This window comes from Macrotis lagotis, chromosome 4 (genome assembly GCF_037893015.1).
Source record: "Macrotis lagotis isolate mMagLag1 chromosome 4, bilby.v1.9.chrom.fasta, whole genome shotgun sequence".
In the NCBI taxonomy this organism is placed as follows: Eukaryota; Metazoa; Chordata; class Mammalia; order Peramelemorphia; family Peramelidae; genus Macrotis; species Macrotis lagotis.
In genome coordinates, this window is record NC_133661.1 from 141,053,065 (window position 1) to 141,068,303 (window position 15,239).

A 15,239-nucleotide genomic window follows, 5' to 3' on the forward strand; every position below is an offset into this window, starting at 1 on the left:
TATTTTCAGAAACTGTGGCAGAGAGCCTGGAAGCCATGAGGGGGAATTACAGGTTAGATCTCCCCACTGGGAGTCAAGGTTCCTTTGTATATGCAGCCACAGGCAGGTATCAGGTGTTTGCTCACATTTCTCCCCTCTGGCTCTGAATTGTATAGTAGGTGAAGTTTTTGTTCCTTTCTTCTCCCTCTGGACAGACTGGAAGACTTGACCTGCAATCAACCTATTTCTAATACTGGCGTTAAGTCAGTACATTTTATTTCCACTCAGAGCACTTCCAACTCTCTTCTCAGCCTATGGACACAACTGCCGAGGCATTTCCTGTTCCAGGTGGTTTTGAGCCGTGAAACTAGCTGGCCAGCCAGCCAGCCTCCTTGGGTTGAATGTAGGTGGAGTAAAATCTTCAGGAGCTGCTCCCAGCAAATGAAAAAATGATTCAACTTCCAAGACTTCCAAAGCACCCAGCCTGGACTGGAAACAGAACTGTTTGAACTAACTTTAGAAACATAATGAATACATAGACCAACTTCAATTGTGCCCTTTGTTGAGATGGCTGTAATAATCCTGTCAGTTTGGAATGAAAGATCTGGTTCCCAGTAGCCCACACAACTGGATAACCTTCAGATTTCACACAAGATCCTCTTCTTAGAGAACAGGAGGAGCGGTCTTGGACAATGGTAAAGGCATAGGGTTGATTTTCATTCTCTTTAAAGAAGGGGTTTTTAATATTGTTTGGTATCATGGACAACCTTGGCAGTCTGGTGAATAATAATTTTAGATAATTGAAAGAAATGTGAAATTTAATTTAGAGGTTATTGAAAATAAAGATGGAATTTTTGCCCCCCCATCCAAGTTCATGGCTATCATGTTTTCTTGGCCTTTTAAGAATAAAAAATATGAATGGAATGGAAAAATCATGAAGCTGGTTCTCCTAGGCTGTTACAGATAAGAATTGCCCATCAAAGCAATCTTTGTTAAATGTCCCTTTCAATATAGATATGAAATGTTGAGGAATGAGATAAAGAATTCATCACCCTGGGAAAGATGGAGAAGGTCCAAAGAAGGCCTGTAGTTTTCTCAACTCTTTTATTCCTAGACAAGACAACACTGGAGAGAACCATAATTTTTATACACCTACATTAAAGGTAGATGAAAGCTATATATCCTTCATTAAATACTCTTATCAAAGCCCACCTGGTCAAGCAGAAAAAAAGGCAGTTCCTGGAAAATGAAATTTTCTATAGGCTAAGAAAAAATGACTTTTATTGTTCTCTAGGTGTATTGCTATACTAACTAGACTTGGAAGACACTGGACTCTGAACAGCATCAAGAAAGATAAAATTCACTGCAGGTTAGCAGACTGGCCACTGATGTAGGAGTTATTTTTGAATCAGTTGTCTGTGTACTTGCTTTAGAGGAAAGATCAAATCAGTACCAAAATATAACTAAAATGAGAAGATGTTTGTAACAACCTATTTGTAACACAAATTAGGGAGCACATTTAAATAATATAAGGCTATTACTGTATAAGGGGGTCAAAGGAGCTCAATGGCTGCCTGACCTAGTGAAAACCCAATCTTCTTGCCAAGAAGAGGGACAATGTAGCCAAGGGCAAAAGCTAAATGAATGTAAATTCTTTTACCAAAAATTACAGAGTAGGATGGTGGGCCAGTATAATCATAAAACAGTGAAGACAAAGAGAGTGGAAAACAAGTCTGCAGAAAATTTGACATGAGACTCAAGTCACATAATCCTGAATACTTGGAGATGAAACTAGAAGGAGAATAATTGTTAGCACAGCATTTCTCTCCTGGCTACACTTCTAATTCTCTAGATTTTTCCTGCTTGTCCCAGAAGCTTTCTCACTCTGGAGATTCCACTTTTTTTGGCCTCTTAGGTTGAGGACCACAATTTCAGAAGCTGTCTAGGCCACCCATGATCATTTCTCTCCCACTCAACTGCCAGAATAATTCACCTTGCCTTGGGAAAAAACTCTTTTCTACTCTCAACTTTCCAGCTTGCTTTTATGTATTGTATTTTATGTATTTAGGTGGGGACAGTCCTTCTGACTTATATTTGTATTCTAGATGTTTAAGACATAGAATAAGTCCCTTATAAATGCCTTATCTATTTTTATAAAAATACTTTTACTGTCAGTGGTGTTGTGGAAGCAGAATGTTAAGGGGGATAGGAAACTGAATTTGAGGTCAGAAAGAACTAGTTTGATATACTATATATCATTTGCTAGCTATATTATCCTGGAAAGATCAATTAAATTCTCTTGGCCTCATTTTCTTCTGCAAAATGAGGGAACTGGACTCAAAAGCTTCTAAAGCTTTTTTTTCCTATCTCTGAGTCTATGAACCTACAATAATGGTCACTAAATTCTGGTTTTCATTAGGGTTTCAAATAGATTTTGATTAATAGAAGAGAATAATCATGATCCAGAGATTCTGGTGAGTTAACAACTGATGGGGCAAAAATTACTTAGGTTTTTGGCAAAGGAAATTTTGCCTAGATTCATCATTACATTTTAGACTTTTCCATAAAGGATTTTTTTCAGTCTTGGAAGTAATTACATGTGAACAATTTTTATATTATTATATAGTTCTTTCAGAATATGTTTTCAAAAATATGATCTGGGAGATTAGATGTAACTCAGAGGAAAGTAATGAATCAAATTAGTTCAACTGATAAAGGTTAAACTTTCTCATTAAGTTAATTGAAAATCAAACAGTTTCTTTACCCAGAAAACTGTGGGCAGGTTTGTCTTCAACCACTCGTATCCGACGGGCTCCAGCAGGAATTACAGCAGCTTCAATATAGCCTGCAACAAAAGAATATCTAGATGAAAAATTTCCAAACATTGTCACAGGCTCTTGGTACTCAGTATCTCCTACCAAAAACCAACTCCACTACTTTTCTTCTGGTTTTTCAAAGCATGCTGAAATCTAAAAATCAGGATAGCCAGACTATAATTTTGGAATGTTCATGGTAGTATTATGTTGCTAATAATTGAAGAAATCTTTTGTAACTGATGACATATGATCTCATATCCTACCATTTACCATTAAGGATTACATTCATTCTTTATTTCATTTTAGGTTTTCCCTGAAAATTATCTGAGTAGCTGAAAAAACATTTATTCATGCAATAATTCTGCTGGTTTAACACATGGTAGAATGGATAAACTAGAGATAAAGGAAATAGTAGATTATTTTCAGCTAAAAGCAGGTTTGAAAATCTATTTAAATACTATCACTGAGTGAAGCTTCTAAAAAATTTTTTTACAGACAAAAATATATTTAAGTAAATTAGATGACAATATACTTAATCTGTTATGACCCAAGAAAGGGATTTGGGGTACATCAAATCCTCTTTCTTGATTCCATTAACCCAATGTACAGTCATGGTCAAAAAAGTCAACAAAATATTTGGGAATATTAAAGAACTAGCAGAAGTAATAGTCTAAAAACATATTACTCAGGAAAGGCATACTTTTTTTGACAAGAAGTGCTGGGAAAACTGGAAAGCAGCTTGCCATAAATTAAGATTAGATAGACAAATTACAACATATACTACAATAATCTCAAAATGAATATTCAATTTGAATATAAAAAGTCATACAATAAAGAAATCAGCAAAGAATGAGAATCATAGGTAAGGGAGAATTTTTAGCTTTAAGGAATAGAGCAGATCATAAAAAAAGTAAAACATGCTATTTTAATTATATAATTTAAAAACTTTTGCACATAAAATATAAGACAGAATTAAAAGCTAAAAAGTAGAATGGAGATGAAATTTATTTCAAATATTACCTATAAAGATATCCAAAACTGATGCAAATATTTAGCACCAAGAACCACTCATCAATAATTAAGTGGTCAATGGAAGTGAAAATGTTTTCAATAGACGATTTGCAAATTCTAAATGACAACATAAATATATGCTACAAATCATATTGTAAGTAAAAGGCAAATTAAAATAACTTTGAGATTTCACCTCAAACCATGCAAATTGGCTGAGGTTATAAGAAATGAAAAGAATCAATGTTGGACCAAACACATGTAGATTATAGAGAATAGATCATGAACATTTTCTTTATTTTTGCAAGAGCTGGTAAACTCCACTGAACTTTGCATGCATGAACACAGCATCGTAAGAATAGAATTTACTACATTTTTTTTAACAGACAGGAAAAGAATTATACTCATGTCAACTGTCTGTGCACAGATATTCAAAGTAAGATTTGAATTTATAAAAAATAAGAACATATAATAGCAAAATAATCTAGATTCAAGAAGACTTAATCCTCAATTATATGATAAACTACTGAATATTAAAAATGAGAAATGGGCAGCAGAAATGACCTTGATACCAACTGTGATAATTCCATCCAAGAAATAAAGCAGTATAAAATAAGGAGAAAGTGAAAAGAAATCTACAAGCAATAGAAAAATGAAAATGATTTGCAAAAAAATATTACAAGAAATTTTTCAAGGACAACAGAAATTCTACATTTGGAAATCAACAATATAGTATCCCTGAGGTGCTTACAGAAGTAGTAATGACACAATAAAGAATAAAGATAAGAAAAGTAGATTAGATCTAGATTAAATCAAGCATAAAGAGAGGTGAACCATTCTGGTGAAGACATTGATGTATTGATTTACAAGGTAGTGAAAAGATGCTAAAGGTGAATAAAGAATCTTGGACCTTAACTGATAAAGTTAAAAAAAAAAAGGTGACAGAAACATGAACTGTTTATTTATATGCCTATTTTTCCATCTAAACAAAATCTTTATGGAAGTTATCTATATATGAATTAAAGGCAAACTTAATGTGGGTATTAGTAGGCAACAAGCACACTTTTTCAAATAATTTTCAATAGTGGATCACATCTTTACATATCATAATTAACCAGAAGATGCAAAGAATATGACTCCATTCAGTTTATGGTTTTATTGTACATCAAAACATTTGACTTGGTAGAATTCATCAGCAAGTAACAAGTTTAGTCTTGATTTTTTTTGACAGGCTCTCTTTAATCCATTTATCAAGATCATTCAAGATTTCTTGAAAGATAGTCACATATTGTCAGAAATAATCCTGTTTACTGACCTGATAATAGAAATCAGGGAAATTATAAAGCAGGGAGTTGTATACTTATCCAAAATATTTGTAATATTTTAATAGAGGAGATTGTAATAGAGAAGATCCAGTACAAATTACAGGTTGAAGATTGATAACATAATAAATTACGAGGTCCTTCAGATTCTCCTTTTTCATGAATAACAAGTGCTGATTGTCCCCCAGATTTTGTAGATTTTCTTGGAAGAAATATGTAATCATTCAAAGGAGTTGGTGTTTGATTTGTCTTAATCTTTATCTTTATTTCGTAATGAAAAATACGGATTGATATTTCTACTTCATTCTAACTTTTACCATCTATTCAGGAAAAAAATGAATAGATGAAGAATTTCTATTGCCCTTAGGTCACCTGCACCCAAATGTTTAGTGACTTATCTAATTGTATATCTATCCAGAACATATAATAGAGATGCACAAAAGGCTAGGACTAGAGTTGGAAACAAAGAAGGAAGCAGACTGAATTGCTTTTAGAAAAATGCAAAGCACTTTTTTTGATACCAAGTTTCTTATGAATGTAAAGTCCAATTTTTTTAATGCATTGCTTAATGTATTGCTAAATGGCGGTAAGACTTGCAATACCACTGCCTTTAAAGGCTTAAAGATGAGCTTCACATGGAGGATAATGGAAAGACTTATAGTGACTATGAGCAGTTATAAGAATTAGAAAGAAGTTGAGAAATAAAGGATGTCAAAAAGAAGTATATGAAAGGGGGTAGCTAGGTGGTGCAGTGGCCCTGGAGTCAGGAGTACCTGAGTTCAAATCTGGTCTCAGACACTTAATAATTACCTAGCTGTGTGGCCTTGGGCAAGCCACTTAACCCCATTGCCTTGCAAAAACCTAAAAAAAAGAAAACAAAAGAAGTATATGAAAGAGAAGATCGTGTAAGTCACATTAGAGTGAGGGATGACAAGTAACAAAATATTTCACTGGTATACTTGTGATGTCAGGTGAATGTGAGGAAGGCTTCTAGCATGTTGATGAACTTTGGGAAGGACATGGATAAGAGTTATACACATGGTGAGGCATAGATAATCTGTGACATGTAATATCATTTGACCTGCATCACTGGGAGGAACTGCTGAATTGGTGAGATTATGAATCCATTTGAGTATTGAGTGTACAAATACATTTAGTGTGTGGCAAGAAATGATAAATATGAGGGATTCAGAGAAATGAGAAGAATTTTATTAAATAATGCAGAGAAAGTAGAATTATAATAATATACACAATGACAAAAACAATGTAAATAGTAAGATCACTAAAAAGAGGCTAAAATCTGAGTAATGGAAAAAAAATGAAGGTCTAGAAGAGATAAAAAAAATAATTCCTCTTATAGCAAAGAAGTAGGAGAATACTTCTATTTCTGACATTCAATTGTGTTTCTTTTTCATAAGGGAGACTGCAATCTGGAAGGGGTTGAGTGGGAAATGACTAAGACAAAAGATATCAATAAACATAATCAAAAATGAAAGGAAAGATGTCTTCTTTCTTATTCCTTGGACTTTTATCTGCTTGAATATTTATTTTCTAATGACAAATTAGAAATTCCTTTTTGCCTTTTTTTTCCTTCCATCTTTTAATAGTTCCTTTTAGTTGCTGATTCAAGTCTTTATCACCTCAAATTTGCTTTGTCACTATTTGGAGTATCACACAAGAAATTGAATGTCTCATATGGAAGTTTGCTTTTTTTTTCTTCTCTAGAGTGATATTTGTTGATAATGCCCAACAAAAACATTCCATGTATCCTAGAACTTTTAAAAGTTGCATATTTTGTGTTTGTATTTCATGTACAAATATTAGAATTGGATGATTTTTCATAATTATAACTTCATGTAAAGAATGAACTTTGACTTGGTAGGGAGTTGGTTTTATTTCTTTAAGAGATACTAAGCTACCAGATAATAATATATTTTATGTTTCCTCTGGTTGCAAATCATGCATTATTTTGTAACCACTTCTCTGATTTACTAATTAAACTCTGAAACATAGGAGCAATATAATGAATTTTGTAATTATTACAAAAGTGTCTGCAATAAAATGATTTTTTCTCTGGTTAGGAAGCCACTCAGAACAAATCAAAGGTCATGGTCATTCAGTAGCCAGGTGATATGTTTTAATTTCTTAATCTCTAAAGCAGATGTGCTCAAAAGCAGTACAGATTTATTGATGTAATGAATATCCTTATCCATTAAGAAAGAAGCAAGTTCTTTTTTTTTTAAAGCTGTTGAGATTCCGCTAGGGATAAAACTGCAAACTGGTGAAAGATGACATTGAAGAAACACTTCCTAAGACAATAGACAATGGTAAAAAAGCAGTCTTGAGTTGTTAATGGAGTAGAAATTGTGGTGAGTGCTTAATTTGGTCTCAGAGAAGATTCAATTTCTGATAGAAATTCTAACAGGTTTGAACTGTTTCCTGAGGGTTAGAAGAAAGAGAGATCAGATTCATACACAAACTCCTGTTTACAGTTAAAAACTTTTCTTGTTAATCTTAATGGACGTGTATGGTATATTCACCTTTAACACCAAAAGAGACCTGAACCCAGGAGAAATATTCAAAAATTTGCTTATGCACTTGTCACATTGTTTTGTATTTTAGGAGCATCATAGTATAATACATAGAGAAGCTGGGCTTCTGGTCAGTTAGAGTGAGGGATTCAGATTCTGCTTCTTAGACTCACTACCTGTGTGACCCTCCAGGCAAGATAATAAGTTTCTATATGCCTTCAACCAATACTCAGAATTTATCTCCTGACCTAAATCACAAATAAATTGTGATCTGCAATTCTAGAGGAAATTTCCACACCAGGAATTTCCCACATTGGTGCCTTAGATATTTGCATATTTTGTCTTTTACATGCATAATATATATATATATATATGTATATATAGATACCCCTGACTAGACTACAATTTCCTTGATAAAAAGTATTGTATTTTAATGAGTTTTGCATTTCCTTCAGTGACCACTGCAAAGCTATGAACTGCATAACTGCTTAATAAATTCATCATTAAATGAACAAGTATTTATTAAACATTTGATAGACACCAAGTCCTATATTATAATTTGTTGAATGTTGCATCTTTGCAAATATTCCTACCTGACTTTAAATACTTACATAATATTGACATCCAAAGAATTTCCAAAATTGAACAGAGTGCCTAGCAATGATGCTTGGTCCTTGCACTCTTACAATTTCAAGGCATATTTTTTTTTCTGATGAGTTTAAACATAGGCACCCAGAACAATGTGGTGTCTACAGTTTTTCCTCCTAAAACTAAGTTTGCTCATCCTGTTTTGAGCAATAACTCCAGGCTGTATCATACTGTTACATTATTCAAATGACTGGGTAAATCTGGTCTGCTAACATTTAGTTTAGAGTATGGCTCTTTCAGTAAGTGAACAAGGCTAAGCTGTCACTTGCATCATGTTATAGGGATTTCTTCAAAGCATCAGAACTTTAGGGGCCCAGCAGCAAACACTTCTTCACAATCTTCCTTACTTTAGAATCTCATTCCATGGGCTTCTGAAGTTACAATTTGAGCAAATGCTGAACATATGAAATGAGAAACTAGAATTATGAAGCCTTTTCACAGTCAACTAGATGAGTACTTTTTGCATATCTGGCTGCATCTTCATTTATACTATGAACCAGACCTGGAAGCAATATCTCCAGGCTGGACTGAATTATCTTCTGACAGTACAGGCAAAATAATAACAGGGAATGGTCTCTTTTTTGACTATAGCACAGCTGGCTTCAGTATTATTAAGACACAGAATTTCAACTACAGGGTGGAGTCTAGATTTAACTCTGCTAATATCCTATATTTCACAGTTAATGAGGGACATGCCTGAGTAACTGTCATCCAAAGATAATTTCCAAACTTTAATTTCAGCAGTAAAATTAAGGTTAATGATTTTTTAAACTTCCTTTCCTACCTATTATTTTAAGAAGACTGTTCCACAGATTTTTTTTTTTAGGTTTTTGCAAGGCAATGGCATTAAGTGGCTTGCCCAAGGCCACACGGCTAGGTAATTATTAAGTGTCTGAGGCCGGATTTGAACTCAGGTACCCCTGACTCCAAGGCCGGTGCTCTCTCCACTGCACCACCTAGCTGCCCCTGTTCTATAGATATTAAAAAAAAATTTGAATTTTGCTTTCTTTCCCTTTTCCTTCTTATATTCCAATGGTGGTTCTGATGAATAGTGAAATGGCCCAAACTCTGACAACATGAGGCAGTGGAAGAAAAAAGCAATATGTCAAGCTCTCAATGTGGATAATTAGTCTCTGAATTATAGAGGGTTGAATATGGCAAGGAAGGTTTTTGTAGCAAAGTCTAATAAATCTACTAATTATCTTTCTAAAAAAGACCAGAGAAAAGTTCCAAAATCATTTGGAAAGTTCTTGTTTAGATCATGGGTAAGTACAATGAAATCACCTTCAGCTTCCTTTCCAATGGCTTCCCACATGGCACAGAGTATAATTCTTGTAGAATGAACATTCTCAGCCTATGTTGGAATTTTAAAAATGCTTTAGAGGTATAAAGTGCCCATCACCAATACCCCAAGTCTCCCAGAATCCCTCTAAGTAGATGTCCCATGGAATTTCATAGCAGAAACCACAGCATCACAGACTATTAAATTTTAAAATGACGATTCTGATTTGACAAATACCAAGTGGCTCAATGAATTATTAGCTTGATTCATTTTTAAGAACTACTATTTTCATGAGAGTCATCTGTTGTGGTCTCTTCTTTTAAGCATGGGAAATCAAGTTGGAGGAAAATGATTAATTTTATTGAGAAGCCATGGATAAACTTGAAAGCCTTTTGCTATTGTTCATACTACCTTTATTTTCAATTTTTGTTGTTTCCCACTAAGATTCCCCCCAAAGATCACCGAAGTTGTATTTCCTATCTAATCTTTCAAAATTTTTCTGGGCTTGACATTAATTTATTAAAAATCTTTCAAGAAAATATTCTTGATAGTTATTTTGAAAATTTTTTCATTTAATTTTTTAAACCAAAGTATGGTTTTCAATTGGGGTAGCCTCATGTATAAAGAAATTTAACCAGAGATTTTGAGGTCCTCGTTTAGAAGAAAATGAAAGTCAAGCATATCTTTTACTCTTATGTAAAAGAGCAGGAAATACTTGAAAATTGTATTTTTATCAATAGATTAATCTTATTTTGGAATGAGAATCTATCTTGTGGAGGAAAAGTTCTTAAAGAATCTTCTATAGGTACTATGAAAGTATTTTTATTTTCATCAATATTACATATTCCCCCCATAGTTATAAGCTGAATATTATAATAATTTCTTGTAAACAGCATTTACAAATCATGTTATTTTTCTCAAAAGCACTTAAGTAGAAGATAGTACAGTTTGAATGAATTCAATTTCTTTTTATGGATAGTATTTATGGAAAAATAATAATTATTATAAAATTAAATTCTATAGGTCATATATACTGATGAAATCATTGGAAATGTTATAGTGCTTTGCCTGGCAGAATGAAGGTGAATACAATGTTTCATATATATGTTCTTTATGAACTGGGTTTAAAAAGTAAACTGATCATTGATTTTTTTCCAATTTATCTCATTTCAATAATGATTTAAAATATATATAATTGATTAAATAATCTATCTGAAATCCAGAAGTTATTTTCTTTAAAGGAGAGCTTAAAGTCCCTTCTCAAAACCCAAATTATGAATCTAAACATAACTTTATGAATCTTCGACCAAAAGACACCATTTAAAGGATATTCTAAACAGTACTTACAAATTGGTAAACTACCTGAACAAAATAACTGGACTAGACACTTTTCATTGATATGAAGGATATTTGGTATTAAATCTATCAACAGATTGATATTATTGGGGGAAGAACCTAGTGAATAAACATTTTGGGTACATAAAAAGACTTTAAAGAGAATAGATATTTGAATTTTGACTTGTCAGAATTTTGACTTCTAATATATTATTATTGAATGAATGAATAAAATAGTTCAAGTTAAATCTGAATATAAATAAATATACTGAACTGCTCTTGATTTAGGTCCATTTCTAAAGTTGGCTCAGATAAAATTTTATTAGCTCGATTATCGCCTATATTTTTCATTTTTGATTTTTTCAAGTTCCAATTTTTACAACTTATGTAAATGGCAGAAATATGTTGATGATCAGTAATAATTTGAGAGACCTAGACCACAAACCAATTCCAAGCAGTTTAAATATTTATGTGCTTAAGTACACATTATAAAAAGAAAGGTCAATTGGTTATATTACTGTATGAGCAGAAGTGCTTTATCTATGTAAAGCTTATTCCTGCTAAAAGGCTCACAGTCAATAGTAAATGGCCCTCATGATTATCAATGGCTTCATAAGTGACTCAGTCATTCCACCAAACCCACTCAGATGGCAAGCATAGAGAGAAAACAAACACCAAAGATGTCTCCACTATGATCTATGCACAGCATTCAAACATCTTACATGAAAAACACTTGGGAACAGCCTTTGCCTTTGTCATCACACACGTGGACACCTTCTTACAAATATTATTGGTGACTAAGAAACAGAAATGGGTTGTGTTACATATTATGAGGAATTTGCTTTATAGATTCAAATCACAGGTTCACAAGGATATCTATGACTTCTAGCAAGACACAACCATTAGTTTCTTATTATTTCATAGCTGCTGATAAAGTAAAAACATATTTCCATGCATAGAAACTTAAATAGCCATATAATTATTAAAAGAAGTCAAAATTTTAATAAAAAATTTGCAAAGGAGTCAATTTATATAAAATTTATAAAAATATGAAAGTTTTTTCTAATTTAGATACCTCTAAAATGAGGGTAATAATAATAATAATAATAATAATAATAATAATAATACCTACTCATAGGACTATTGTGAAGATTAAATGAAATAATCTGTGTAAAGCACCTTTCAAACCTTAAGCTGCCATTTAAATGTAAGCTTTTATTAAATAATATCCTCAAAGTCAATGGGCATTGAATATTCAAAGCCAGAAAAGTCGTACTGAGGTAGTTGGTTTGGAAGCAAAAACTATAATGTTATTATTAATTTACTAAATTCAAATGGCAGTAACCTCAATTACTTAATTACTTCAACCTCAAAGCTTGAGTGTCTATTTTTATGGATATTTATATGTATATATATATATATATGTTAGAAGAAAAAAGGATTAGATTGCATAAGTCAATGCCTTTTATAAACCATAATTGCTAAGGAAGTATTTTTTAATTAAGCTGATCCAGAAATAATACATAGATTGGCAAGATATACAATTATAATGAAAATAAACTTTTGATAACTTCTTATCTATTTTTATACTGTGATGGGACAATATTACTTTCAACTTATCAAAATGAATTATAGATATTTTAGAAGGTAAAACTTCATTTCATCAGTTTTCAGTATCTATAAATTTGGATGAGATGGCTGAAAACAAGTTAAACAAGTACTGTGTCATTATAAAATATTGCCATGAACTCTATCATTAAATTTTTCTTCTTTGTGTGATATATTTTTCTTTGGTATCAACCCTTACAAGAACAGAAAATACCTTTTTTCACCTTTTTCCTCTTCTTCTTCTTCTTCTATATGAGATAGTTAAGTAAATAAGCAAATTTTCTTTCTACTTAAGTTAATTTGTGTGGACTTAAGAAATCACTAATGTGTTTGTAAGACTGATATTTGTTACCACCAATATTCATTATAGGATTTCCCGAAAACTTTTTTAGTCACTCAATCCACAGGTATTCATTAACCCAGGATTGTGCTAAGCATTGAGCATACAAAGAAAAACACTGTTCCTGCCTTCAAGATGTTCACATTTTAATAGGGGATACATCATAGAAGATATATACAATAAAAATGAGAGATCCGAAAGGGAAGGCAGTAGCAATGGACTTACTATAAAAAAGGTTTTAAGTATCAACTCGATTTAATAATGATGAACAATTCTATACAATAGCATTAAATATATATATGTATATGTATACATATATATTATAAACAACACATTTCTTCAAAATAAGATCTATCTAAAAATGGAATAAGCTACTAATTAATTAGTGAGTTTCCTTTTAGTGGAGGTCATCAACGAATCTTGGAGTGGTTAAGTGGATGATCACTTAATGAGGATTCTTATTTCAGGTAAGAATGGAATTATATGAACTCTGGAACCTTTTCCATTCCCTGAATACCATCATTCTATATGTCTATGAATTTTAAGTTTCAATAGATGAGTGTGTCATATTTTAAACATCTCCTTTAGCATAAGGTTATTACTAGGTATAAAGTTTTAAACAACTTTTTATTTTAAAATAAAGGTATGACATTTGGCAACTCTTCAGAATAATAGGTAAAACATATGCATCTTAGCAGAGTAAACATATGCTTATCTTTTTTTCATAGGTTTGCTAAACCACTTCTTGAATCAACAGCTGGCAACCACATTGAGCACAAGGGCCAAAGAGTGGTGACAGCCTCACAGACAAAACCATGCACTACGTCTGCCTGGTTGCCAGCTGGAGATTCAAATGATGCAACCACAAAGTCTAATCCTGGGAGTTGGCTATGGAGACTACAGATTCCATGTATACATCACATGTGATGATTGGTGTTAGCTGGCATCTCAGAATATTATGTAATGAAGGAGGAAGAAGTTATGTGGACATCAAGGCAAGGATCTGAAATAGCATATATCAAATAGCTTAATGTCAATGTATTCTTAAGGTTCTTAGATGAGAGAAATTATTTTTTTGTTCTATTATGTTTTACTAAACATAAATTAAGACAGTTTACTTGTTAAATTATTTTATCATAATGTATTTTATATTGATATTATACAGTATGTATTTTTAAAGTAGATTGTAATCAATGCTACATTCCAATGAGCTTAACTAGTAATTCAGTTTCCTATATTCACTTTAGAACAGTTCTCATGTATATCTCATTATATTCCTCTCTTCCTCCCAGTGAAGAAATTATTCTTGGTTATTCAGGGGGAACTGATAGTACATTGGCAGTAAAACCCTTACAAACTACAAAGTATGGGGCAAGGAATTATGGCCATTTCCCATAGACTTTAGAAATCTTAGTTTTCAAAATTTATAATTGCTGTATTTTACTCCAATTCCCACTTTTCTCCTCAGAATATGGTAACAGGGCTGGGGGGGGATTCTAATGGTTTAAAGCAGGAGTTCTTAACCTGGGATCTGTGACTTTTTTTTGTCTTGATAACTATATTTAAAAATAATTGGTTTCTTTTGTAATTCTAAGATTTTTATTTTATGCATTTGAAAACATTATTCTAAGAAGGAGTCCAAAGGCTTCACCAGATTGCCAAGGGGACCCATAACAACAATAAAAAAGCTTTAGAATCCCTGGTTTAAAGGAATTTTCAGACTTTTCCATAATGTCAACTCTTCTATAAAATCTCTTCCAAAATCAGAAAAAGGATCACATTTAACTGAACATATGAACATATTCAACTGAACATATGTAAATCATATTTTGAAATGCTCTAAAGTATTATGTTGGAGTAATTTGCACTATTTGGAAAATTGGGAGATAGGGTAATTTATTTTGCAATCATGATCAATAGAAAAATATGAGAATACTTTGAGACCTGAAGTAGCACATGAGTTCTTTACAGATTCATGTAAATTCTATCAAACTTTTACTTAAAATAAATTTAGAAAGGATAAATTATTCTCACCTCTAAGTAAAACTAATTAGGAAAAAAATATCTTTCTCTTTTTTAATCCCTTTAACATAAAAAGGTGATGTGACATTAAGCTGGAAGGGGAATAGTTTCGAGCTCATTAAGGCAAGAGTTACGGTAATGATTCATGCACTATTACTAAATTTCTTTTATAGGCAAAATTCTAGAGACTTTAAGAAATAACTTATTTTCTCTGCCTTTCATGAATCTTAAGATTGATGCATGGACTTAGATATCATGATGAATTACTTGATACAACACTTAGGGAAAATAATCAATAAGTTAGCTTTTGGGAAAGAACTCAATTAGACAAACTTGTTATTCAAATGG

General features: G+C 32.2%; 1 protein-coding gene across 2 annotated transcripts in view; it reads right to left on the bottom strand.

Annotated features, from left to right (window-relative positions):
- The window catches only part of ADAMTS17 (ADAM metallopeptidase with thrombospondin type 1 motif 17), a 511,869-nt gene that overhangs the window by 133,869 nt on the left and 362,761 nt on the right, over positions 1 to 15,239 (bottom strand). Inside the window, exons 16-17 of one of the 2 annotated variants that reach the window (XM_074234213.1) lie at positions 11,644 to 11,718; positions 2,744 to 2,824 (exon numbers count right to left, since the gene is read on the bottom strand). In XM_074234213.1, the coding sequence (XP_074090314.1) occupies positions 2,744 to 2,824; positions 11,644 to 11,718 (156 nt within the window). The remainder of the gene's footprint in view (positions 1 to 2,743; positions 2,825 to 11,643; positions 11,719 to 15,239) is intronic. The other variant, XM_074234214.1, reaches the window with a different exon arrangement.